Genomic DNA, 27,832 nt, shown 5'->3' on the forward strand with positions numbered 1-27,832 from the left:
ATGTCGAGATCCTGACATATTTATCTCAGAATGACGACATGCTAAAGACAAATAAGTTTTTAAAAAACGAGATAAATAAGTTGGGATGTCAACATGTCGGCTGGCACTTCTAGAGCTCCGTATGTTTTGGGTTTTTTTTCGGGAAAAATTAACTAAAACTCACTTTGTATTGCTAAACCATTGCATGTAATAGGCCTGCCAATTATCCAGAAAAGTTAGTTAATAGTATGAAATGCTGTTAGTCGAGAGAGAAAGGAAACTGTTCGTAAAAACTACTATGGCCATTGCAAACAGCGCCCTCTTTGTGTCCAACTAGGCGGTATTTTGAAAACTTCCAACTGAATTAAATCTTCACCATCTTTTACTAATTCCAAACGAACCAGGGAACTCATCGTGATAAATGTATTATAATCGTACTACTTATACAAAGAATGGTACATGGTTCGGTAATAATGGAAAACAACTTCAAACAATTTTTGTTTACTTTGACTTTCATTATTATTATTTTTTGTTCAAGTGCAAGCACTTTTTTTGTAATTTCAAACATAGGCCTGTTCACTCACAAAACAAACTACGAAAATACCAAAAACGAGAACAACACATATCAAGCAACGATATTATGGTTCGCTTGTTTACAGTGAAAGTTGACTCTGACAAATCTTGATACCATGGAAAGACTGGTCCCCTGTCTTTATCACGTGCTGCATGTGACGTCAGTGGATGGAGTTCGTACCTATTTAAATATAATTCCACGCATCCCTAATTAAACCACTTTAGATTAGTTTCCTCGGAACAGATTAATATTTCTGGGAGTTTTAGTAAATGGGTGGTTCAGAAATGCCTCTCTGGCGTATTTCCAAAAAATTATGAATAATTCTCTTTAGAAGGCAGTGGACACTACTGGTAATTACTCAAAATAATTAATATCGTAAAACCTTTCTTGGTGACGAGTAATTGGGAGAGGTTGGTGGTATAAAACATTGTGAGAAACGGCTCCCTCTGAAGTGCCATAGTTTTCGAGGAAGAATTTCCACGAGTTTGATTTCGAGACCTCAGATTTAGAACTTGACGTTCATCCATCTAAACGCACACAACTTCGTGTGACAAGGGTGTTTATTTCTTTCATTATTAGCTCGATGACCAATTGAGCTCAAATTTTCACAGGTTTGTTATTTTATGCATGGGATGTTATTGAGATACACCAACTGTGAAGGCTAGTCTTTGACAATTACCAATAGTGTCCACTGCCTTTAAAAGGAACAGCCGAAATCGTTTTTATATCTTTGAAACAATCATACAGCCCCAAGATTGGGGACTGTGCGTAAAATCTGCAAGGAGTCTAAATTACTACTCTAAGTGTCGATTTTGATTAATGGGGCGCCTTCAAAATTTGGGCTAAGGCTCCGGGCGTTTCTTCCTGTGGGAGGCAACGAGGGCCGTAGACTTGCCAAGTCTCTCTTTATCTTTCGACCGCCCTATATACAATTTTTGGTATAAAAACATACTTGTTATGAGCAATGGAGAGCTGTCGATATTATAAAACAATCTACCTCTGCAGTAACGTAGTTTTTGAGGAGTTAACTTTTCACTAAATTTAATAATAATAAAAGACGTCGGGCCTGAAGCCCTTTATTATAGGCATCTGAAGGCACAAACATTTTGTACAACAATAGTGTTTTTTCTTTAGTTTGTCTTGCAACTTCGATGACCAATTGAGTCAAAATTTACACAGATTTGTTATTTCATGCATAGTTAGGATACATAGTGAGTATACTGGTCTTTGACAATTACCAAAGGTGTCCACTTTTACCAAAGGTGTCCACTTTTGCCAAAGGTGTCCAGTGCATGTAATATAATAGTTAAAGTCACCCTGCTATGGGTGACCCCAAGCTTTTCTATAGTCAAATATTTATCCCTAACTTTAAAGAATAAATAACCACATCCGCGAAGCACACACGAAATATTAGCCTCCTCAGAGTTTGGCCCACGGTTCCGCCCTCTCCTGTCAAAACACTAAACAGTCGTAGGCTTCTAGACTCTAACTCAAGCCGTGGTTTGCAAACAAATCACGGCCTTTTCATTGGTGATAAACAAACTGCACTGGTCGGCATGGACGACCGACGTTAGCAAAAATTATTCAGGTTTTGTAATAAAGCCATTGTACACTTTCGGAACAGAAAAAAAATCACAGATTTACAAACAACTTACAGGGTTTACAGAAGGTAATGGTGAAAGACTTCTCTTGAAATATTATTCCATGAAATGCTTTACTTTTTTAGAAAACATTAAAACAATTATCAATTCTCGATATCGATCATACGTATTTATTTAAAACACATGTCATGACACGGCGAAACGTGCGGAAACAGGAGTGGGTTTTCCCGTTATTTTCTCCCGACTCCGATGACTGATTGAGCCTAAAGTTTCACAGGTTGTTTATTTTATATATAAGTTGTGATACACGACGTGTGGGCCTTTGGACAATACTGTTTACCGAAAGTGTTGTGAACAAATTCAGCATTTTCTGCAAAATTGTCAATGAGTAAAATACCTTCCACGATTGGTTGCTTTGTTTTCAACAAATTCAACTCATTGTTTTGTGCTTACGAACTTGGCTTTGCTTTGCATTTATGGCTTTCCATATAGTTTTCCAACTTCGGGTGGCAAAATATGGCAACTTTAGTGTATTCCAAAAAATTTCTCAGTTTGAAATACCACAACCTGAGCTTTATGGCACAATATTGGACCATTTTTAACAGTCCTTAAATACTGTGACCTTCAAGAAATTTCCAGAAAAACTCATGGAATTACAATTTATTTATTCACGAGACTTGACGCATGATGTTCCTCACTGTTGTCTCCTGCATGCGTTATTGGTAGCTATAGACTTGCGGACAAGTCGTTCTGTGCATTACAGGACGGCAGTTGGTTTACGCAGAACGACTTGTTTTCAACTCTATTCGTTTATGACAATAATACTACACAATTTGGGAGGGGGGGTCAGTGTTTGTAGCCAGAAGTGTAACTTGTGCAGTGACTGCCATTCAGACCGTTTCCTTATCCCCTAATCGCTTACAAACCTTGAGTGACGCTGGGGAACAAGTCGGACGTTGGGCCCCCGCTCAGAAACCGCTCATACATGACTTAACATAATATGGTTTCATTCTGAAAAATAAAGACGCAAGAATTTATATGCCTATCGCCTATCATCTATGATCTACAAACGAACGGGGTGTACAACAGTCATGAAAAGTTGCGTTTATTTTGCATCTCGTCTTGGTTCGTGAACGTGAACGAATTTACTCGAAGACAAGTTTGGACAATGAGACCATGGTTCGATTTCAAGCTGATTTTAAGCACACAAACTAATAACTAAGCAAAACAAAATGATGCTTACCAAAATAAGCTTTCCAGCCAAAATACCATGTCACATGTAGAAATTTGCTTTTATCTGCTCTTCAGAAATGTTTTGAGCAAAACATCTTCTGAAATTGGGCCCATGTAGGTGTCTCCTTGCGTGGGTTCTAAAAGGCTAAACAAGATCAACCGCAAATTAAAAAAAAGGTATCAACCAAGAGACTGTGCCAGTCTAATACTTCAGCAAACCGGCATCCTTCAGACCTGTCAAAAACGAGGAAATGCTAATAAATGGTATCACCCGATAGGGAAACGTTGTGTTAGCCTCTTCCCCAAGTCAAACCATCACGTATATATACACTTATATATAAATATGAAAGAAATACAGTAATTTTTCAACAGCAAGGACGACTGTAGCAAAAGAGGAACATTGTGGTTGGTTGGCCACACAGGCCAATGCGTTTTTGAGAGTTTGGTTTCGTCCGAGTATCAAATCAAGTTGTTACACACACCTTTTGTTAAGCAATGTGATGGCACGCGTGTTCGGTTGTACCTTGTTTTTGCTGGCGCTTCTTCTACACGTGCTCGTGATATTGTCGTCTGCTGGTTCTTTAACGCGGGAAGAAAATGATGTTCGATTTATACTTGAGAGTGGAAACAATGACAGTAGTAAGGTGAGTAGTTTCTTGGTATTACTGTGAGGGTCCATTGTGGAAATTGGGGCTTGGTGGAACCCACACACAGTCCTTTATCATGCTGCCTCCATCTTGGTCATGTTCCTTGTATCGAATAACAATAATTAATGCTAATAATCATTTTGCAAATAGGAACCAGACTATTTTGTTCTTCCAGCCTCGGTTTGGTTACATTGATGAGGAAAATTCAAGATGGCTGCACCATGATAAAGATCCATAGACAGTAAAGGCACGAGACCAGTGATTTTAGCGTCGGACCAGTAAACTCAAGAGTCTTAGTCCGGTTGGTCTCCTTGATTTTTTTCTTAATCCAGAGCCTTGGGAATAAACCGAAAGTTTCTGTTTATGAAGGCTTACAGCAATCTTGAAAGTCAGGGGGTAGGTAGGGGTGTTCATAGGTTATTTGAAGGAGAACAACGGGGTTACACTTAGGAGGCTTGCCCAGGTATCGAGAACAGTCGAGTTTTGGGAGGTGTTACCGCCTCCAAACTTCTGCTTTTCTTTCCCCGCCTGCATAACGTCACCAATAATGAACATGGCTATACGTCAACATACACACAAATTAATGTTGTGCAATGTTTTTTTTTATTAATTTTTATTACATGGCAGAATTTGTATAATATAGGTTTATTGTTTTTTGTAAAATTTTGTATGCGTCATTTTTTTTTTTTTAAATAACTTTGTAGGCCTATGTGTTAACTTTTGTTTATTTTTGATAGCCTATTGTTTTGGGGCTGCTAAAGCAGCTCCATGAAATTGGGCCCACATATCGGAACTTCAAAAAATGTGTAAAAAAAACACATTAGAAGTAGCCCACATAAGAGATGTTAAACTTGCATCGGGGATAAAGAATATTAATTTTGGTTTTTACCCATACACCGAGGTGTGTTAGCACTGTATTCTCAGTACTCACAGTAGCCCACAGGTCCACCTGTAATTTTTGGATGTCATGTGGAAATGCCACAAATAATGATACCCCTTGCTCAATAGGACCAACTGGGACCTTAGGGACCAACTACTGAAACGATATTTCCTGTTTTCGAACGTGAGTTTGTGTTTTTATGTTCGGTTGACTGATTAGCTGTCATCTTTTTAAATGAAGTTATTATCGGGTTCGAAACAAGCCGGTATTTCAGCTCAATCACCACGGGAGGCACAGAGAGACCTAGCCCGGATATTGCCAAATGAGGGCTCTATGTTTTATGTTAATATTTTAGTTAAAGGCACTGGACACTATTGGTCAAAGACCAGCCTGCTCACTTGGTGTACCTCAACATATGCATAAAATAACAAACCTGTGAAAATTTGAGCCCAATCGGTCGTTGAAGTTGCGCCGGATAATAATGATAGAAAAACACCCTTGTCACACGAAGATGTGCGCTTTCGTCGGATGCTTGACTTCGGGACCTCAAATTCTAAATTTGAGGTCTCGAAATCAAATTTGTGGAAAATTACTTCTTTCTCAAAAACTTTATCACTTCAGATGGAGCCGTATCTCACGGTGTTTTATACTATCAACCTCTCCCTATTACTCATTACCAAGTAAGGTTTTATGCTAATAACTATTTTGAGTAATTACCAATAGTGTCCACTACCTTTAAAGGCACTTGGCACGTTTGGTTGTTTTCAGAGACAAGTACTCTTACTTTGTGTATCCCAACGATATAAATAAAATAACAAACCTCGGAATTTGTCATCGAATTTGCAAGAGAATAATGAAAAAACAAGCACATTAATTTTTTTTTGTTGTAAATTTTATTACTTTGTGTGCTTTCAGATGCATAATAAAAGGCTTCAGCTAAAGTCTTTTATTAATATTTGAGTGAGAAATTACCCCTTTCTCTAAAACTGCGTTACTTCAGAGGGAGCCGTTTCTCACAACATGTGTTTTACTATCAACATCTCTCCATTGCTCAGTTACCAAGTAAGTTTTCATGCTCACAATTTTTGTTTAGTAATGACAAATAGTGTCCGGTGCCTTTAAGTATAAGAAACGTAGATAGGAACGTACAATTTGCTAAGAGGTCAGCGTTCATTTGTAATAGGAGACTTTCCAACGCTAGGTGGCAGCAGACATACCGGGTAAATTTCCATTGTTTACGTAGTTCTGAACATGCGCATAATTCTGAGAACAATGGATTTACCCGGTAAGTCTGCTGCCCTCTATCGTCCCAGAAAGTCTCCCATTGTTTGTGGTGTCAATTAAAGGAATAATCTTCTCCAGATTTGATTTTGGACTTTATGGGAGAACCCGGCTTTCAAGTGACATAATATCTGCTGTTCGCATATACTATAGGTAGGCCTTTATTATTTACTGTTTATTACTGACAGGGTGCATCCCCTAATTTCACTCTAAATTGACCCGGACTTCAGGTCCCAAGAGGGTCTGCTGGCACGCTATTCTGAGTCAAGCTGACCCGGAAGCTGTTCTATGAAATTTGACCCAGGGCTCAATTTCATAGAGCTGCTTATAAGCAAAAACTTTTGCTTAACATTTTTCTGCTGAGCACAACTAAACATCATCCTTTTAGCACAGGACACTATTGGTAATTACTCAAAATGATTGTCAGCATAAAAACTTAGTTGGTATGAGCAATTATAGAGGCTGTTAATAGTATTCAACATTTTAAGAGAAACGGTTCCCTCTGAAGTAACGTAGTTTTTGAGAAAGAAGTAATTTCTCACTAAAATATTTGAATTGATTTCGAGACATCAGCTGAGACCTATTTTTGGTCTATTGATAAATTGAGACTATTGACCTCTTGTTGATAGACCTACTTTCATGTAGGCCCCTACTCATTTTTCCCCAAACCCATTAATTATTTTTTTAAAGGCAGTGGACACTATTGGTAATTACTCAAAATAATTATTGGCATCAAACCTTACTTGGTAACGAGTAATGGGGAGAGGTTGATGGTATAAAACATTAAGAGAAACAGCTCCCTCTGAAGTGACCTAGTTTTGGAGAAAGAAGTAATTTTCCACGAATTTGATTTCGAAATCAATCATCTGAAAGCACACAACTTCATGTGACAAGGGTGTTTTTTCTTTCATAGTTACCTCGCAACTCCGACGACCGAGCTCAAATTTTCACAGGTTTGTTATTTTATGCATATGTTGAGATACACCAAGTGAAAGAATGGTCTTTGACAACTACCAAAAGTGTCCACTGCCTTTAATGATTGTTGATGTCCAAGCCACTCTAGATTATAGCGAAGGGAAAGTAAGCTAAAGCACAACGCCCTCTCAAGGTCACTGCCAAAACAGGGACTTTTAAAACAGGGACAAAGGAAAAACAACTTTCAATTTTGTTTTTTTCAATGCGGGCATCAATCTTGTGTTCTTAACAGTAAGTAAACAAACTTAAAGCCAATGGACACTTTCTGAACAGAACAAAATTAAAGGTTCACATATTTACAAATAACTTACAGGGTTTACAGAAGGTAATGGTGAAAGACTTCCCTTGAAATATTATTCCATGAAATGCTTTATATTTTGAGAAAACATTGAAACAATTATAAATTCTCGATATCGGGAATAACGGCAATTATACGTGCAATACGTGCAGAAACATGGGTGTGGTTTCCCGTTATTTTCTCCCGACTCCGATGACCAATTGAGCCTAAATTTTGACAGGTTTGTTATTTTATGTATAAGTTGTGATACATGAAGTGTGGGCCTTTGGACAATACTGTTTACTGATGTTGTGCGATTGCTTTAAGATGATCTTCACATCATCATAAGGGAACTCGGCAAACTCCCACAAGATAAAGCTGGAAACAGCCAATCCCTCTAATCAAACTTTGATTTAATGTCTATGACTATGTGATAGCACAAATCAAGAAATTGTGATTAATTAACTCGACGATGTGAAATCAGCTGTTATCTTGGTAGGATTCGAACCTACAACCTTGCACCACTCTGGTATTAAAATTACCCTGTTTGCTTGTTATTCAAGACTAGAATGAGCAATGACTTTCGAGTGGTGTTACGAATTGAAAAACTGCATACTTTCCCCCCTCTCCTATCCCTATCCCTACCCCCCCCCTTTACCCCAAACTCCTGTCATACATTGAGTGGATGTGTAATTCAGATGCATGTCACTCAATGGGGTCTCGGAAGGTCTTCATTAAAGACAAGGAAACGACGACGGGATGCCATGAATCAAGAACCCTGGCATACTGAGCCCCAACAGCTCCTAGGAATTCTTCACTTTTATGGCGTAATCAAACAACATGAAAACAATTTGGTTTTTTTTGAGTGGGCAGAGAAAACATGCTACACCCGCAGCTCTTTCCCTGTTGAAGCTTTCTTGTATTAGATTATTATATCAAATTATACCCATTGTATTGGCCGCCATCTTTGATGAAACGTGCACGCATTGGCCTAGAGTCGTGCACAGCGCGTACACGCGTGTGCACCAAAAGATGGCGGTCAATGACGTCATGTGCCGTCTATAATAACTCTATCGCCATGGACGCAGGGTAGAATAAAATAATTGATATTAAGTGGTTTGGCTCGACGGATAAGCCCGCGCTTTCAAACTTAAAGTATGAAAAATGTATGTATGTGGTCTTGGTTCATGACGTTATACGTCTCTGTTTGTGGTCTTGGTTCAAGACGTTATACGTCTATTGTTTTATTGCTTGTGTTTCAGTTTGCTTAACCGTTATAACGCACAGCACTAAATCCAACCAGCTGGTACTGTATGCATGCACACTTAAGGAGCCTTGTGTCGAGGCTAATCCTTGTCAAATAAATTTCTCTTGATTTGCTGTCCCCAGTTGACAAAGCGAAAGGTCATTTTAATTGATAAATCAACAACATCAACCGAGGGGTGAAATTTAGCCTTCCATGGTCCGTTTAGTGACACCCTTAACCATCATCTGGGGGAAGTGTTTAATTTGTTGGAGGATATTCAACTTTCAGTGAGTTTGACCTTCGTTTAGAGGAGCTGAAATTATGAAACGTGCCCCTTAAGTTGACACATGGGGGAAGTCTTCGCTAAGAAGGCACAATTTCACGTCTTTATTGGTTTTGGTTATTATGAATATTGATAGAATTGCTGTTGCTATTGTTGTTGTTCTTGTTTCGTGTTGTTATCGTTGTTGGTGTTGCTGTTGTTGTTGTTGTTGTTCCTTGTTGTATTTGTCTGTTCTTGTTCTTCTTTGATGTTTCTGTTGTGTTGTTGGTGATGGCTATATTTTGGTTATGATATGATGGTAAGGTTATGGTTATGGTTATAGTTGAAATTATTGGTATGGTTATAGTTATGCCCAGTTATGGTTATATTATAGTAACGGTTATTCTAATGGGTATGGATTTAGTTGTTATGGTTATGGTGAGGATCATGGTTATTATTACAGAGGGCCTATAAACTATTGTATTGTTGTTTACAGATAAAAACATGTGACGGGTCATTGGTCAAATCGCAAAAAATTCTGATTCATTTATCGATAAAGACACATTCAGCACAAGTTAGAATATAATTGTCTGTTCCCCGTTTCATTTGTTCGAAATCTGTTGTTTTTTAAATCATGTTTAGGAGCATCCAGGAACTTCAGTTCATCATGGACGGCCAAATGCACATCAGACAATGGCAGGCAGATTAACATTATCACCAGGTTAGTCAACGTGTTAAACGGTTCCATTGTACAAACACACTGATTTAACTGATTATCTATGACGTATAATTAATTATCTGTAATGGAATAAACAGTCACCTAAATGTATAGCCACCATGGAGAACTTATAGTACATTTTGAATCCGACGTGACCCCGACGACGACAGGCACAAACATTTTTTCAGTGTGCCTGAAAAGTTTTCCTAGCCCCCAGTTAAAATAGTCTTAGTTGTTTTTAACTTCTAAACTTCGATCGAGAGTTTGATGTTAATTACTATACTGAGACTCAATTCTTTACTCAGCACTTTGAATAACGAAATACATAATTATTAACTTGAATTGAATAGAATTAACACGATTTTATTTTCGACAGGAGAGTCTCTACGTCACATGGAGACACCGACTTCTAAGTTGCAACAGCAAGCCTTTGTCGTCGACAGGAGGCGACGACGACGTCGCGAAACCTCCAAACTGCAACTTTTCAATCACGACACCAAGCCCAGTCTCCAGCAGAAAAACTGCGACGACAAGCAGCAGCGCCAAGCACCGGCCAACCCCACCGTGGTGGCTGGCATCGTAGGGGGCGCACTGGCATTCTTCCTGGTCGTTGTCTTGACCATTATCTACTGCTCCTACAAGAACCACGCCCCGTCGGACCTAAGGAAAAGGGTGGCCGATCTGTACACTTACATCGGGGATGTGGAAGATGTTATCTGGATGCCGGGAGCTAACCCTGCTGCTGTGGACATTGGGACGTGTGAACATGTTAAATTTGATGGAATCTCGAGGCTTGCTAAGTATCCGCGACAAGCGTAACTTTTAGTGACTTTTTTTTGCAAAACTGATAATAGACTTTTCAAAATAATTAATTTGGAACTTTTCATCTTAAAACATGATTTTTGCCACCACTTACTCGAGGTTAGCGGCAGTGCAAAATTGGGATGGCCTGAATGCTACTTGGGCGTCATTATTATCATTCTTATGTAAATCTTAACATTTACCAGAATAATTTCGCAATAGGTGGATTGCACATTGACCACCATAATGGGTGCGTTCGTTTAGCTTCCCTGGGTCGACCCGGTGTGTGGCATTTTTTGTTTCCAGGACGAACGTGTGCAGATAATTACCCACGTTCGTCCTGGGGAAAAAAAACCGCCACACACCGGGGTCGACCCAGGGAAGCTAAACGAACCCTTGATCGAACGTGTAGGCCTACGCGTGAAAGGTTTTCATTGGCTGAGGAGAGACATGCGCAGAGCGCATACAGGCAGGCACTTTTCCATTGTTTATCATAAGGGCGGAGTCGATGGCGCTATGTGCAACCCATAGTCAATCTCACATGACTTACTGGTAATCGAGCCATTTTTCTACAAGTCTTCTTGCAGTGGACACTATTGGTGATTACCTAAAATAATTATTAGCATAAAACCTTACTTTGTGGGAGAGGTTGATAGCACAAAACATTGAGAGAAACTGCTCCCTCTGATGAAGTGGAGTAGTTTTCGAGAAAGAAGTAATTTTCATCGGATTTGATTTCGAGGCCTCAAGTTTAGAATTTGAGGTATCGAATTCAAGCATCTGAAAGCACACAACTTCGTGTGACAAGGGTGATTTTTTCTTTCATAGTTATCTCGCAACTCCAATGACCAATCGAGCTCAAATTTGCACAGGTTTGTTATTGTATGCATATGTTGAGATACAGCATAGGAAGACTGGTCTTTGACAATTATTACCAATAGTGTCCACTGGCTTTAAAGTGTGAACTTGGGAGTTATATTTTATTGATATCCTAAACTGCATCATCCACATATCGTAAAGGGGTATCAGGTCGAAGAGATTTTTGTTGAGGGGCATAAAAACTATAATTATACACTCGTGTACTTTTATCATTGACATTAATACAAAAGTAGCAGTAGCACATGGTATCAAATTTTATTTGAACCACTCAGTCAATTGCTATTAAACTTTACAGTTTTTAATGTCAAAAATGTATAGCCCCTATGGTCCCATGTCTTGTTATCCATAATAATAATAATTATTGGCTGTGTTTTAGGTTCTTGCGCAGGCCTACGAAAAAAGAAAAAAAAAACAAGACCGCGCGCATTGTCAGCCTATCGGGGGTGCACCACACAATAACCCACAGAGCAAACACTCTCCCAAGAGACTACGTTTCTAATAACGCCGTTATGCAGATGTTCCCTCTAGGAGAATTATTTCAAAACGGGGAAAGAAAGGCCGAATTCCATAGAAAGTTTATTACGACGTTATGCACGATACCTCCTCATCGAAGGATTATTTCAAATAGCGTTGCAATGCAACGTAGTATCCTCAAAACAGGAATTGGCAGTTAGCAGAAAACTCATTTTGTTTAAAGCTTTTTTTTTTTTTAATTTGCCTATTTGTATCTTGTATCTTTCTCTTATTGTTTCTTTAATGCGCTTAGAGGCTTTTGCATTAGGCGCTTTACAAATGTCTTATTATTATTATTATTATTATTATTATTACTATTATTATTATTATTATTATTATTATTATTATTATTATTATTATTATTATTATTATTATTATTATTATTATTATTATTATTATTATTATTATTATATTATTATTTATTATTATTATTATTATTATTATTATTATTATTATTATTATTATTATTATTACTATTATTATTATTATTATTATTATTATTATTATTATTATTATTATTATTATTATTATTATTATTATTATTATTATTATTATTATTATTATTATTATTATTATTATTATTATTATTATTATTATTATTATTATTATTATTATTATTATTATTATTATTATTATTATTATTATTATTATTATTATTATTATTATTATTATATTATTATTATTATTATTATTATTATTATTATTATTATTATTATTATTATTATTATTATTATTATTATTATTATTATTATTATTATTATTATATATTATTATTATTATTATTATTATTATTATTATTATTATTATTATTATTATTATTATTATTATTATTATTATTATTATTATTATTATTATTATTATTATTATTATTATTATTATTATTATTATATTATTATTATTATATTATTATTTATTATTATTATTATTATTATTATTATATTATTATTATTATTATTATTATTATTATTATTATTATTATTATTATTATTATTATTATTATTATTATTATTATTATTATTATTATTATATTATTATTATTATTATTATTATTATTATTATTATTATTATTATTATTATTATTATTATTATTATTATTATTATTATTATTATTATTATTAGTATTATTATTATTATTATTATTATTATTATTATTATTATTATTATTATTATTATTATTATTATTATTATTATTATTATTATTATTATTATTATTATTATTATTATTATTATTATTATTATTATATTATTATTATTATTATTATTATTATTATTATTATTATTATTATTATTATTATTATTATTATTATTAATTAGTATTATTATTATTATGATTATTATTATTATTATTATTATTATTATTATTATTATTATTATTATATTATTATTATTATTATTATTATTATTATTATTAGATTATTATTATTATTATTATTATTATTATTATTATTATTATTATTATTATTATTATTTTATTATTATTATTATTATTATTATTATTATTATTATTATTATTATTATTATTATTATATTATTATTATTATTATTATTATTATTATTATTATATTATATATTATTATATATATTATATATTATTATTATATATTATTATATTATTATATATTATTATTATTATTATTATATTATTATTATTATTATTATTATTATTATTATTATTATTATTATATATTATTATTATTATTATTATTATTATTATTATTATTATTATTATTATTATTATATTATTATATTATTATTATTATATTATTATTATTATTATTATTATTATTATTATTATTATTATTATTATTATTATTATTATTATTATTTCATTTTATCACAGCATGCAAAAGAAAGATCTCATTTTCCTTTGTGCCGGTAACTCCTTGAGTCGGGCTACGTCCCGTAGCCTTAGATCTCAAGGGTCTTTCTCAGGATCCTCGCTGTTCCCAAAAGCGCTGCCTTCTGTAACAGATCTACTCTCACATTTGTCCCTATTTCATCTAGATGTTTCCCCAGTGCTTTGGGAATGGTGCCAAGTGCTCCAACCACCACGGGGACTACTTTTACCTTTACCTGCCAAATCTTACGAAGTTCCCTGGCCAGGTCCTGGTACTTCTCGATCTTTTCCATCTCCTTCGAAGCTAATTATTATTATTATTATTATTATTATTATTATTATTATTATTATTATTATTAGCACACTATGCGGTGTAAAAGAAAATGCAGTGAAAAGATTTGCGCCCTCAAGTGTTTTAAAACACATTCGCACAAAAAACAGAAACTTGCAGTAGTGTCGTCGGGCGCGTGGCGTGGTTGTTGATTGAGGGTGGGGTTAAAGAAAAGGGGATACATCTGTACTCCTAGAACTATTTCGGTTTCGTCCGGCTACTCGTCTCCCGTACGGGAGACGATAGTTCTAGGAGTACATGAACTGTAACGGGAAATAACTGTAATAATAATTTATGGAGAGAAGAACGCCAAGTGTAGCTCAATTTGATGCAATACAGTTTGCCATTTGGACCATCGAATTGAGTTTTGTTTAACTGTCTAGCCTTGCATTTGCAGTCTGTCAAAATGACGGCCCCCTCCTCCCAGTCCCACAACCAAAAACAGCAACTCGAAATGCAGCGTGTGGCCGCCGGTCTTGCTGCCGCCGTGTTTTACGGCGTCTGCTCCGGTTCGATGTCGTTTATCAACAAGGCCGTTCTTACCACTTACGACTTTGATTTCCCGTGTTTTATCATGTTTTCTCAGATGGTAAGTCTTACTATGAAATGAGTACTTTATTGTTGTTATATTTATTTTGTGGTTTAGCTGTGTATGCTGCCGCACTCTGCTGGGGGAGGGGCCGGGGGGGGGGCAGGTGTCCAGACGGCAGACAAAATAAACATATAAATATTAATGGGACAACAAGGAGAAGTCCTCCAAGGGGGTCAACCAACATTAATTATGTAATGTAAATGTATGTCAGATTTAGCATTAATTTAATTGCTTAAGGAAAGTTCACTAGCAAAAAATTGCTAAATTATAGTATAGTTAGTATATTAATTTTGGTTTTTACCCATAGTATAGTGCTTATTATAGTAGATAGGCAATTTAACTTGCCATTCAAACAAAAGCCAGGCTTTACTAAGTACAGTTATTATTTTGGGGTGATGTTAGTTAGTTGCGATAACATTTGGAAAAGTTTCCGTATGGCGCCACCACTTTTTCATTCTATATGAAATAATATAGTATCTAATTTACCTCAATGAAATATCCCTTTTTGTAAAATTGAGTGAAAAAGTGGTGGCGCCATACGGAAAGTTATCCTAACATTTAACCCTTCTCTTGGCCTTCGTGAGGAGGTTACGTTTACCGCAACACAAATATTTGATTTTTACCACAACACAAATATTTGATTTTTACCTTCAAAGTGTTATTTTTCACAACTTTTATTAACATTCATCTATTGTTTTTCTTTTTTTCAGATTTTCACGGTGACTCTGCTGACCTTTCTAGGAAAGATCAGTCAAGTTTCCCTACCGACTGCCTCCGTTCACAACCTCAAGATTTGTTGTCTTCCGTCATTATTCTGGCTACTCCACGCCGTACTTGCCCTACATGCCTTGAGTGGGATGAACATCGCCATGTACACCGTACTAAAAAGATGTGTGCCTCTGATGAATCTGTTGTTAACGCCTTTACTGATGAAGAAAGGAACCCCAAGGCTGGCTGTGGTGGGCTCTGTATTGATGATGACTGCTGGGTGCTTTTTTGCAGGTAAGGGAAGGGGCTGTTACTTCACTGGTAATAATGGATAGCACTAAGCGTTATCGATCGCCATATTTGAGATGAAACAATGGAAAAGTGCTTGCGTGTACTCGCTGCACACAACTCTCAGCCAATGATAGCCTTGTATGCCTGCACATTTCATCAAATATGGCGTCGATGACGCTTAGCGCAATCTATCTATAGAGGCAGCAGTTTCCTCTTTGGCCATATAGTTTGCCATGGTGCCCCTTAAAAATTTTCCAGCAGAAATTGACATTGCTTTTCTAGAAAATAGATTCTCTACTATACAGTAGTTGTTGCTTTGATGTCTTGAAATAATTTTCATATCAGTATGCTAACTGTTTCAAGGATCATGGGTTAGTCTACATTTATTTGCTTATAAAACTGATTTAGTTATATGATTTGTTTTCACTATTTATAATGCATGACATCAAAATGTTTACCACTTACCCCCCCCCCCTTAAAACTTGTTCTACTCGCACATACTTTTATTTGTAAAATGTGATATTTAATTTTTTTAGGAAACCATTGATATTACAGTATTTTTAGTTTTGTTTTCTTGTCTGTTATTTTTTACATAAAATGTTACTTTATCTACTCTATATTAGTTTTACAACCAGATGTTTGGCAGCATCTACCTAGCCAACGGATCGATCGCAGTAATTGCTAGGCCTATAGATACTTTTGTCTCTCCCACCCTTCTGGAAGTATTGTAGTGTTTTGTATTGTTGTGTTAATTGGCTGAATATAATAATAATAATAGGCCTAGAGGCATTATGAATTAGGTTGGGTCGTGATTGCAATGTGGATGATTGTAATAGTATCGTACATGTAGTTCTATCAGTGTGTGTTAAGGAAACTAAAGAAATAGGCTAGCAGTTTTGATACTGTTTCAATTAAGGATTTGAAACTTTGCATGGTGGAAGGGGGCCGAAGTATTTATTTAACAAAGAGAATATCTCTTTCAATATCTCTTTCGTGATTGCAATGTGGATGATTGTAATAATATCGTACATGAAGTTCTATCAGTGTGTGGTTTAAGGAAACTACAGAAATAGGCTGTCAGTTTTGATACTGTTTCAATTAAGGATTTGAAACTTTGCATGGTGGAAGGGGGCCGAAGTATTTAACAAAGAGAATATCTCTTTCAGTATGCTGTGATCATCTTCAGGAGTTCTTCAGGAGAAATACTCTGATTGTCTTCCCCTCCAGACGATTGGAGCTTACTGTTCGATGAACTTTACAGAACGACCACTACTCAAAAGAGATTTTTCACATGGTGTTACCACAAACCTCTCTTAGCAATGTCATTTTGTTTGATTGTGATTTCGATTTCACACCAATCATCTAGGAATGGGAGATCTGACCTTTGACCTCCAAGCCTACACCTACGGAATGTTGAGCGTAGTCTCCCAGTCCCTCTACCTAACCCTCGTGCAGAGCATCGGGATGCAGCAAGACGCTTTCTCCCCAGCGGGCATCATGTACCTCAACTGTCTCAACTGCCTTCTGCCGCTTTTTGCTGTCTTGTTCCTATCCTCAGAGATCTCGGGTATCATGGACTTTGAGGACCTGTCTTCCCCGAGGTTCCTCATGATCTTCGCCCTCGTTGTCTCAATGGGGTGCGTTCTAAACTACGCCATCTTCCTATGCACTATCTTGACCTCTGCCCTCACCACGAGTGTCGTGGGGGTCATCAAAAGTGTCGTTGTGGTGGCAGTTGGGATGTTTACACTCGGAGGGGCGCCAGTGACTTTACTGAGCACAATCGGGATCTGTATGAACACGCTGGGTAGCAGCTGGTACACGTACGACAAGTACCGGGCAAGGATTGTAAACAATGGCGAAGTGGACAGTGTATCAACGAGTAAAGTTTCTACAGCTCCAGCAACCGGGAATATAAATGGGTTTCACAGCTAGAAAATTGTCGTAAATTATTTCGCTTTTTCAGAAACAAGTTTGTTTGTCACCAAACTATTTATTTATAAGGAGGGTAGGAGGGTGTGGTCACAGGTAGTGATTGGAAGGGGGCTATAATGTGGCTGAAACATAACATACATGTATGACCTCTGACCTGTATTACAACTCAATTTCATTTAATATCGCACAAGGTTCACTGTATCATTTGCTAAAATGTTTTAATTTTTTTGTATAAATGTCACACAGTTAACTTTTTATTCGTTTGACACTGAAAGGTAACAGGTTTACAAATGTGATTTTACAAGATTTTTCTATTTTGACTGAGTTTACTTTTACACATGTTTTGTTGTTGTCCAGTCCCACATTTCATAAACGAATGTCAGCTAAAAACTAGAGGGCAATTTGCCAAATTGAAAATTATCTTGATAGTATTTTGTTTACCGGGGTAGAGTGTCAAGAAAACTTTTATTTGAGAGGGGGTGGTGGGGGGAGCCAGCTTGGTGACTTGCCAAAGACCAATTTTGTCCACCATTTTTAAGAACGATTAGAACCACACTGTATTCAATAAGGTCACAGAAATAAACCTTTTTTTTTTCGCAAATGAGTTTAAATCAGATAGTTTTGAATTAACAGCTTTCTACATCTCAAAGTAAGTGTTTAGTAGTATTTTTAGAGGAATTACCATAGGTATACCCACCCTTTAAAACAACGGACGCTTATTTTAACTTAAAGTATTCAAATTATACATTTATTTTAGATTTTTGAAGGAAACGCCAAAATTGTTATTGGTTTATTTTTATTGGTAGTAATAATAATAGTATTATATTTTCACGTACAGTATTCCTAGTGTATACTTTGACATTAACAATGTTATTACTTTAGGAAACATTTTTTCAGTGCTCAAAGGTTTATTATAGAAAGTTAACTTAGAGGGGCTCCATGGTCAAATTCAATTTTGTTCTGCATTCATTTTTCCAATAGATAGAGTCCTTCTGGAGAAGACATTACAAATCTCTAGATTCTTGTGTAAAATAGTGTAAAATTAAGTAGCAATGCAAAGGTTGTGGGTTTGAATCCCCCTCAGCGATTCGCCTGTGGATTTTTTGTCTCCACAGAACTCGGGGAGAGTACACAGAGCAAATGCACATCGGTGTAAGGGTTTAAAAACAAATAACATTCTTTATCTCCAATTTGCAAAATCTATTGAGACATTTTATTTTATACTCATTTGAGCGAACATTTGAAACATGAAGTAACTGGAAATCAACAATAATGTACAGACCTGTGTCTTGTGGATATTGAAATGTGATGGATTGGATAATTTGGGACGTTGACTAATTTTGCACTTGGAGGGTGTCACATGCATGTACATGGGCAATATTGGTATCACTTTAAAGTGATGTAAGAGACTTCTATCTACTGAGTCTATCTACTGAAATTTGAAATTTGAATTTTTTGAGCCCCTCTTATTTTTTTTTTTTTAGTAATGATCGTAAATATTGTTGTTTGTTCTTTTCATCTTGTTTTTAAAAAGAGGTGTTAGGATTTTTATTTTCCATTATATGACTGTAGTTTATTAATGACATTGAAAAGTACTTGTTGGTAAGGCATCTTCGCAAAACCTATTCAAGGATAAAATGCAGGAAAGTTTTATACACAAAGAGTAAACCAGTTTAAAAGTTTATTTCGATCAAAAAGTTCCTGGCTACTTTAATACATGTATGGTGACACAATCGTTGCTCGAATTCATTTGTTGTTGTCATAAATTCATGATATTTATCTTGATCACTTTCATCAGAAAATATTTTTTTATTTTTCTACTATAAACATAATGCATCAGGAACATTGAATTTTGCAATAAAAGAATCAACATGAGATGTTGTTTCCTCATCACAGTATTTTATGTTTGGCTCTTTGATCTGCTTCTATTTTGTCATTTTTTGTTCTTCATTTCATTGCTTTACAGAAAAAGGGCAAAAGGATACCTTGGTTTTTCTAAACGTTTAATTGTTTCAATCCTATTATTAAAATCAATGTGGATGTATACAATCAAAGTAGGTTGTGAAAATTTCATTTGTTTTTTCTAAGGAAGTGGTCAAGTGGTAAGTGGTTAGACTGCAGGACTTGCAATCACAAGGTTGTATGTTCGAATCCTCCAGCTAACTGCTGATTTCACAATGACTATAATAAACATTGTTGTCTAGTTACTGAAACACAATTTCTTTTGTGTTATTCATAATCATAGACGTTAAACCAATGTTGGTATGAGAGAGATTGATTGTTGCCAGCTTGGTGTTTATATCCCTTTGTGGGAGTTTGCCGAGTTCCCTTGATGGGAAGATCATTCAAACAATCAAACAAACCTATAAACCTAACTGCCTTTTACATAAATCTCAATGTCGGGATCTTTTATAACTAGTCGGTACACTTACTCTTTGCATCTTTGTTTAGTGACGTCCTTTTACAATGGGTTTGTGTCTTAAAAGTCTTGTATATCGTAAGATATACCGTATGGCAGTTAGACTATAAGTCTTCCTTATAAAAAGAAAGAAAAAAAGGTCGCATTTACAGTTGGGTGTCAAGCGTCATGACCAGCAGGTTCAGCTGTGTTCAAGAAACTCGATGCTTAGGTAAAAGGTTTCCACTTTAAAGCCATTGGACACTTCCAGTAAACAGTAATGTCCAAGGCCCACACTTTGTGTATCACAACGTCTTCTATATAAAATAGCAAACCTGTGAAAATTTAGGCTCAATCGGTCATAACCCACCCTTGTTTCGCCGTGTCATGACATGTGTTTAAAATAAATCCGTAATTCTCGATATCGAGAATTGATATTGTTTTAAATGTTTTCTCAAAAAGTAAAGAATTTCATTGAATATTATTTCAAGAGAAGTCGTTCACCATTACCTTCTGTAAGCCCTGTAAGTTATTTGTAAATCTTTGAACTTTTAATTTTCTTTTCTGTACCGAAAGTGTCCAATGGCTTTAAACAAACTATTGGGCAATTTCATGTAAACTTAAGCAACCTATTAAAATTAAAAACAAACTGCATACATTTAGCTAAAGAAATATGTTCTTATCTATTGAGTAAACCAGTACGGTACATTAGCCACCGTGTGCAAAGTTAAACATTTGAAATTAAGCCCAGTGCCCATTTTTTAGAGCTGCTTAGCAGAATTTATTGCTTAACGATTTCCTGCTAAGCAAAAATTAGTAGGGTACCAGTCACAAATGGTACATGTGAAATGACAATGGTAATTTTTCTGCTAACCATAATTAGTTCACTCTTTTTCAAATATTTTTCTTCCAAAGTTATAAAGAATTTAATACAAGACATAGAAAAGAAATTTATAACTTTTACAAATAAAACAAAATATCGAAGCTTACTTGCTCTTTCTAAAGGTATTAATTGAAAGCATTTGAATCACACCATGTATAGATAGTGAAATGTTACGTAAAACGCAATGCCTAAAATCCCACTACATTTTATCCTTTACATCACACCTTTGAAAACCCAAACCAGAATATGGCAACTTCTTACAATGTAATTTTTTGTATAAAGCCTTCCCTGCTCTACCGTATTCGAACAGAGCTTCATCAGTCAATAAGTACAACTTGATCATTAAGTACATCATTACTGCGTTTTTTACAAAAGAAAACTTAACCCCAAACCCTGTTTGTTGCTTAGAGGTAATTAATTTATTGCTTAAGGCCCGGTCACACAGGCCCCGATAACGAGAAAGATAACGAGGAACGATAAAAATGCACGCCCTCGATTGGTTGAAATGCTCCACGCAGAATCACCCACGCTCATTCAACCAATCAAGGGCATGCATTTTTATCGTTCTCGTTATCGTTCTCGTTATCACTGCCTGTGTGACCGGGCCTTTAGCATCATTTCTAAAAACAATTTGAATTACCTAAATGTTCTGCGTGCAAAATGTTAAGAAATTAACCTTTTCACCAATAAACAGAACCCAATTTCAAACTGCTGCTTTTTAAAAACAAGTAGCTAAGCACTAAACAATTTTGCTAACCAGATTAAAGGTTACAAGCCAAAACACAAACGCATGTCTGCTTGCTTTTGCTCAGCAGAAAAGAACTTGTTAAGCAGCTCAAATTGTCTATCCACCTTGCTTCATATAAAAGAGTATATGTCTCTGTTTAAAGGCACTGGACACTATTGGTAAATACTCAAAATACATGTTAGCATAAAACTTACTTGGTAACAAGCAATGGAGAGCTGTTGATAGTATAAAACATTGTGAGAAACTACTCCCTCTGAAATAACAAAGTAAATTACCAAAGGTGTCCAGTGCCTTTCAGAGTTTATTTTTTATGCGACAAACAAGACAAAAGCTTATTTGAATGTTTAGAATTTGTACTCCTTGCTCTTTTGGAGTGACGGCATTACGTCACTGAGGTTCTGGTCTAGTTTCTGATACCCGTCGTTGTTGCGTCTCCGGCGTTCGCTGGCATTTCTTCCCTCGATGATGACAGCAACGATCTGGAAGGAAAAGAGTCATGAATAATGCATCAGTTTCTCATGAATAATTCATGCTGGTCATGAAAGATGAGTTAACATGGCAGGTAAACCAGTGTTAAAGGCAAAGTATACCTTTGGTTTTAACCATTCGATAGTTTTAATCCTACATAAAAGTATATAGGCCCTACAATAAAAGTAACCTGGGAAAATTAGGTAGTAGCATTTTTATATATCGCTGAAAAATTCACAGCGGTCATGTCCACATAGGAAGAATAATCCATAATAGGAGACTTTCCAACGCTAGGTGGCAGCAGACATACCGGGTAAATTTCCATTGTTTACGTAGTTCTGAACATGCGCATAATTCTGAGAACAATGGATTTACCCAGTAAGTCTGCTGCCCTCTATCGTCCCAGAAAGTCTCCCATTGGAATATACACAATCTGAGAAACGTATCGGACAGTAATATATTTCAGATCAAAATTTGGGGAGATAATACATCTTTTTCCAATAACCGCATTACTTCAAAGTGAAATGTTTCTCAAAAATGCTTTACTCTATCGAAAGCTGCTGTACTTCTAACCAGTAAGTTTTTATTTCCATTTTTTGAAGAGTGATAATTTATTGAACTGCGTACCTTCCCGGACATTGGTAATTGTCAAAGACCAGTACGCTATTCTCACATGGTTGATCCCACTTGGTCTCACGTGGTGTCATCGAATTTGCAGATGCATAACAAAAGGCTTCAGCTGAAGTCTTATTATTTGAGTGAGAAATTACCTCTTTCTCAAAAACTACATCATTTCAGAGAGAGCCGTTTCTCACAATGTTTTATACTCTCAACAGCTCTCCATTGCTCGTACCCAAGTAAGTTTTTATGACAACAATTATTTTGAGTAATTACCATTAGTGTCCAGTGCCTTTAAAAAAAGAGGAAATTCTGGAGGATAGAAAAAAATATAAAAAAATAAGGTGAACCAACCCTCTGTTTGTTGTGATACATGATGTATGTCGCCATGATGATGATGATGGCAATCAGAGAGTACGCCATAAAATGACTGCTCGATTCTTCTTCATCGAGATCCATAGAGCTGATCTCGGGCATCTTAAAAATTGTCTTCTCCTTCTCCAGGTTCTCCACGTAACCATCACTGTTTCCACCTTCTAATTCTTCATCTTTTATGTCAGACTGCTTATTTGAGTCAAACATCTGGAAAAAAAAAGAAGAAAATTAGTAAATAATAATAATAATACTAAGTTCTGGTTATCACACCCTCTAGGGGTGTATCAAGGCCCTCAGTATCGTTTCTTACAAGATATGTGGAGCTACGTTTTGTAGTATGAGACCTTTTTCTTTACAGGACCATGTAACGGTTTACAGGGTGCTGTGGCGCAATTTGCAGCCGGTCAGACCAGGAATCACTGGGGTGGTAAACCCCTTCAGGGCTGTATGCTTCGTTTTTGAAAGGGCAAGGGCACCAAGGCATTTTCTTCTTGGTAAAGGGCACCCTATGATGAAATTGCAAATTTGTACTGGAGCATTTCAAGGGCACCAAGGCAATGACCAGGGGACACGGAGGCAATCGCCTTCATTGCCTCCGTGAAGTATCAGGCCTGCCCCTTCTCTTTGTGATAAGTACACTGGGTTCCTTTACGTGCATTACATCACATATTTTGTGAAACTTTATACACAATATCAACCTCTACCCTTACAGGTACCCACTTCTACACCTGGGTGAAGAGATGCAATTATAGTAAAGTAGCCTGCTCGATGAAACAAGTGTTACGACCAGGACCTGAACCTACACCCAGATGACTCAACTACCAGACCTTGAAATTGATGCTCATCACCACTCGGCCATGACACCCTACAAACTACTTAATCATCCTCTTGGGATGTCGTGGCTGAGCGGTTAAGAGCGCCGGATTCAAGCTTTGGTGTCTGACCAGCAGAGTGTGGGTTTTCGAATCCCAGTTGTGACAGTTGTGTCCTAGAGAAGGACACTTAACCACAAGCTTCTCTCCACCCAGGGGGTAAATGAGTACCTGTGAGGTCAGAGATAGTACTTGTGATTGACTTTTTATAGCTGAGTAGCGCATTTGTTGCACAAAGGCTGTATTCTCCCCAGGGAGCTGGCTGAGATGGTTTAAGGAATGATTTAGGGCAAGGGCACTAAGGCATTTTCTCTTTGGGAAGGGGCACCCTATGAGGAAACTGTAAATTTCTACTGGAGCATTTTAAGGGCACCAAGGCAATGGCAAGGGGCAAAGGAGGCAATCGCCTCCGTTGCCTCCGTGAAGAGTCAGGCCTGCCAGGGGTAATAATGTTAGGCACTTTGGGACGCCCTCCGGGTGTGAAAAGCGCTATATAAAAACTAACCATTATTATTATTATTATTAGCCTAACCTGTTTGAACGAGTCTTGTCCACCATCAGGTTCACTGCTGTACTCTGACTCTTCCTCATCGCTGAATTCCTCAGTTCCCTTCTGGTTGCCTTTCCCATCTTCCGTTGAAGTTGTTGTATCATCTTGGTAGTCTGGGTAGTGACCTACTCGATCTCCTACTTGTGGCTGCACTCCAACTTGTTGTTGATATCCAACTTGTGGTTGATCAACTAGGTCTGGTTGATCTCCTACTTGTGGTTGATATCCTACTTGTGGTTGATCTCCTACTTGTGGTTGATCTTCTACTTGTGGTTGATCTCCTACTTGTGGTTGATATCCTACTTGTGGTTGATCTCCTACTTGTGGTTGATCTCCTACTTGTGGTTGATCTCCTACTTGTGGTTGATATCCAACTTGTGGTTGATCAACTAGTTCTGGTTGATCTCCTACTTGTGGTTGATATCCTACTTGTGGTTGATCTCCTACTTGTGGTTGATCTTCTACTTGTGGTTGATCTCCTACTTGTGGTTGATCTCCTACTTGTGGTTGATCTCCTACTTGTGGTTGATCTCCTACTTGTGGTTGATCTCCTACTTGTGGTTGATATCCAACTTGTGGTTGATCAACTAGGTCTGGTTGATCTCCTACTTGTGGTTGATATCCTACTTGTGGTTGACCTCCTACTAGTGGTTGATCTTTTCCTTGTGGTTGATCTCCTACTTGTGGTTGATATCCAACTTGTGGTTGATCAACTAGGTCTGGTTGATCTCCTACTTGTGGTTGATCTCCTACTTGTGGTTGATCTCCTACTTGTGGTTGATCTCCTACTTGTGGTTGATCTCCTACTTGTGGTTGATCTCCTACTTGTGGTTGATCTCCTACTTGTGGTTTATCTACTACTTGTGGTTGATCAACTACGTCTGGTTCATCTCCTTCTTGTGGTTGATCTACTACTTTTGGTTGATCTCCTACTTGTGGTTGATCTCCTACTTGTGGTTGATCTCCTACTTGTGGTTGATCTTCTACTTGTGGTTGATCTCCTACTTGTGGTTGATCTCCTACTTGTGGTTGATCTCCTACTTGTGGTTGATCTACTTGTGGTTGATCTCCTAATTGTGGTTGATCTCCTACTTGTGGTTGATCTCCTACTTGTGGTTGATCTCCTAATTGTGGTTGATCTCCTACTTGTGGTTGATCTCCTACTTGTGGTTGATCTCCTACTTGTGGTTGATCTCCTACTTGTGGTTGATCAACTACTTCTGGTTGATCTCCTTCTTGTGGTTTATCTATTACTTGTGGTTGATCAACTACGTCTGGTTGATCTCCTTCTTGTGGTTGATCAACTAGGTCTGGTTGATCTCCTACTTGTGGTTGATCTCCTACTTGTGGTTGATCTCCTACTTGTGGTTGATCATCTAAAAAAAAAAAAAAGGGGGGGTAACAAATGTTAAAAAGTCAACGAAAAGAAAATGGTGTCCTTTTATATAATTTTCCTTTTAATTGCAGAATTTAATTTTTAACACCCAATTGCGATCCTTGTTGGCAGAAATGAGTCTAATCACTTAGTCCATAAAGTTAGGGATAGGATAAATCTAATGAACAATATCAGTTAAGTGTCTTGCTCAGGAACAAAAGTGCCGCGACCAAGTTTCAACCCACTTTGACTCAGCCACCACAACTTAAATTTTGTATGATACGTCGACCACGACACGCTGAAAAGTCCATTCATGAATCTTTTTTTTTAATACCTTAAATACCCCATGGTATGAATCCCTACTCACACTGTGAATGAAGATGTACGTAAGATAATTTACCTGTAGAAGTTTCACCTTCATTAGCCGAAAAGTTTTTAAGAAAAAAGTGAAAATCTTAAAGAAGAAAGATGAGTTTTTAAGAAAAAAGTGAAAATCACAGAGCAATATTTTCAGGAGAGTCGCCTAACCCCATTGTACATGTATGCAAAAAGTAATAGTTTTTTGTCTCACTGAGACAAAAGTTACTTTTGTGAAATTGTTTTAATCATTTCTCAAATACTACAGCACCTCAGCAAGTAATATTTCAAGGGAAGCTTTTTACCATCATTATCTTTAAATCGTGTTGAGTTTAATGTAAATCTGTAGACATTTGTGTTTTGTATCGTACAAAAAAAAGTACCACCACCCCTAAAACTAGTTGCGATAACGTAACCCTCCTCGCCGTCGGGACAAGGGTTACGTTATCGCAACTACCTTAAAACTAACCCTTATTAGGCTGGTATGCATGTGTGTACGTCATCAGTAGGAAATCAAGTCCCTGGCACATCACAAGATTCATTTGACTAAAGCCACAGAATAAGCTGCAAATGGAACCTTCTGACGGTTGTCCGGCTAGGATATACAGAGTGGCAAGGGTGCTCTCTTCGACCATCAGTTCATAACCTTCGACTTGAGAGTAGGTCTTGGCTGTCTGGGAGATCATGTTGAAATCGGCACATACGCGTTCTATGGTTGATCGTTCCTGGGAGAATACATTGTAATACTTTAGAGACTCCGCTTGTGGGTCTCCCTCTTTGCTGCAGGCGCTAAGTGCCAACGACTTGAACAACTTGCACACTGATTTATCAATACTCAATTCAGTGTTTGAGTTGCAAACACTGTCAAATGGAGATTTGCCTGTGGAAATCGAGGGCAGGTAGAACACCGGTGAAGGAATTCCACATTGCTCAAGGTTAAATACATCTTTCCCATCGACCACAGGGAAAGCTTCTGTGACGTCAAGCTGCGGCGTACTCAACAGCAAGAATGACGTGCCAATTATTATGTGGCAAATGTTCATAACACTTCTTGGTCCTTTGCTGATCATGATGGATGATGATGAGAATACCCAATGATGAAGATGCTGGACTGGTGGTAGTTTGTCCAATTTCAGTCAGCCTGGAAACGTAATCACAAGTCCTTGCGAGACTTCTTATTTACTTGATTTTTTATAGTTCCTTTTGACAGTCTGAGTTACTGCTTACTTTATTGAAGGCAAGACAAGTTGAAGGGGTAGCAATACACAACAACAAAATCACATCCCTACTAATTTAATACATGTACATCAAAGATCCATCCAAAGATCAAGGACAAATCGTGTTTTGTCCAACTCTAAAAAGTTTAGTAGCTGGGAAAGTTCCGCGGCCTACCACCACACTGCACAACACACTCTTTGTTTTGATGATGTCACTGCCTGATGACCACACTGCTCACAAGTGACTCTCGCAACAGAAATCCCCTTAAACTGTTTCAAATACTACGATAATGCCAGCAACAACTGCATCGATTTTGAAGAAGTGTGTCTTGCTTACGTGGAACGTTGCATTGCCGGCTATGCATCATTGATAAACAACAACCAAAACTCATTGAATATAGCGAATACGCT

At 36.6% G+C, this 27,832-nt stretch overlaps 3 protein-coding genes across 5 annotated transcripts; 2 read left to right on the forward strand and 1 right to left on the reverse strand.

Moving 5' to 3' along the window:
• The first annotated feature begins 9,648 nt into the window (after positions 1-9,648).
• LOC117304125 lies at positions 9,649-10,694 on the forward strand. The gene is made up of 2 exons (XM_033788625.1): positions 9,649-9,676; positions 10,050-10,694. Exons 1-2 carry the CDS (start codon positions 9,649-9,651, stop codon positions 10,490-10,492), a joined length of 471 nt encoding a protein of 156 aa, XP_033644516.1. The 3' UTR covers positions 10,493-10,694.
• A 3,486-nt stretch (positions 10,695-14,180) lies between these two features.
• LOC117303917 (UDP-galactose/UDP-glucose transporter 7-like) lies at positions 14,181-19,458 on the forward strand. Its single transcript, XM_033788376.1, has 3 exons — positions 14,181-14,623; positions 15,337-15,628; positions 16,992-19,458. The coding sequence occupies exons 1-3, from the start codon at positions 14,441-14,443 to the stop codon at positions 17,558-17,560; spliced, it is 1,044 nt and encodes a 347-aa protein (XP_033644267.1). The 5' UTR covers positions 14,181-14,440; the 3' UTR covers positions 17,561-19,458.
• Positions 19,459-21,825: 2,367 nt separating this feature from the next.
• Positions 21,826-27,806, reverse strand: LOC117303644 (glutenin, high molecular weight subunit PW212-like). Of its 3 annotated transcripts, none has more exons than XM_033787877.1 (5): positions 26,674-27,806; positions 25,309-25,848; positions 24,455-25,002; positions 23,030-23,257; positions 21,826-22,068 (listed from the first exon to the last, which is right to left on the reverse strand). In XM_033787877.1, exons 1-5 carry the CDS (start codon positions 27,272-27,274, stop codon positions 21,934-21,936), a joined length of 2,052 nt encoding a protein of 683 aa, XP_033643768.1. In that variant the 5' UTR covers positions 27,275-27,806; the 3' UTR covers positions 21,826-21,933. The 3 variants fall into 3 exon arrangements, with proteins under 3 accessions (XP_033643768.1, XP_033643767.1, XP_033643766.1); XM_033787876.1 differs by having other exon boundaries at positions 24,455-25,164; positions 25,201-25,848; positions 26,674-27,804; XM_033787875.1 differs by having other exon boundaries at positions 24,455-25,848; positions 26,674-27,803.
• Positions 27,807-27,832: the final 26 nt, after the last annotated feature.

This window comes from Asterias rubens, chromosome 20 (assembly GCF_902459465.1).
Source record: "Asterias rubens chromosome 20, eAstRub1.3, whole genome shotgun sequence".
Classification (NCBI taxonomy): domain Eukaryota; kingdom Metazoa; phylum Echinodermata; class Asteroidea; order Forcipulatida; family Asteriidae; genus Asterias; species Asterias rubens.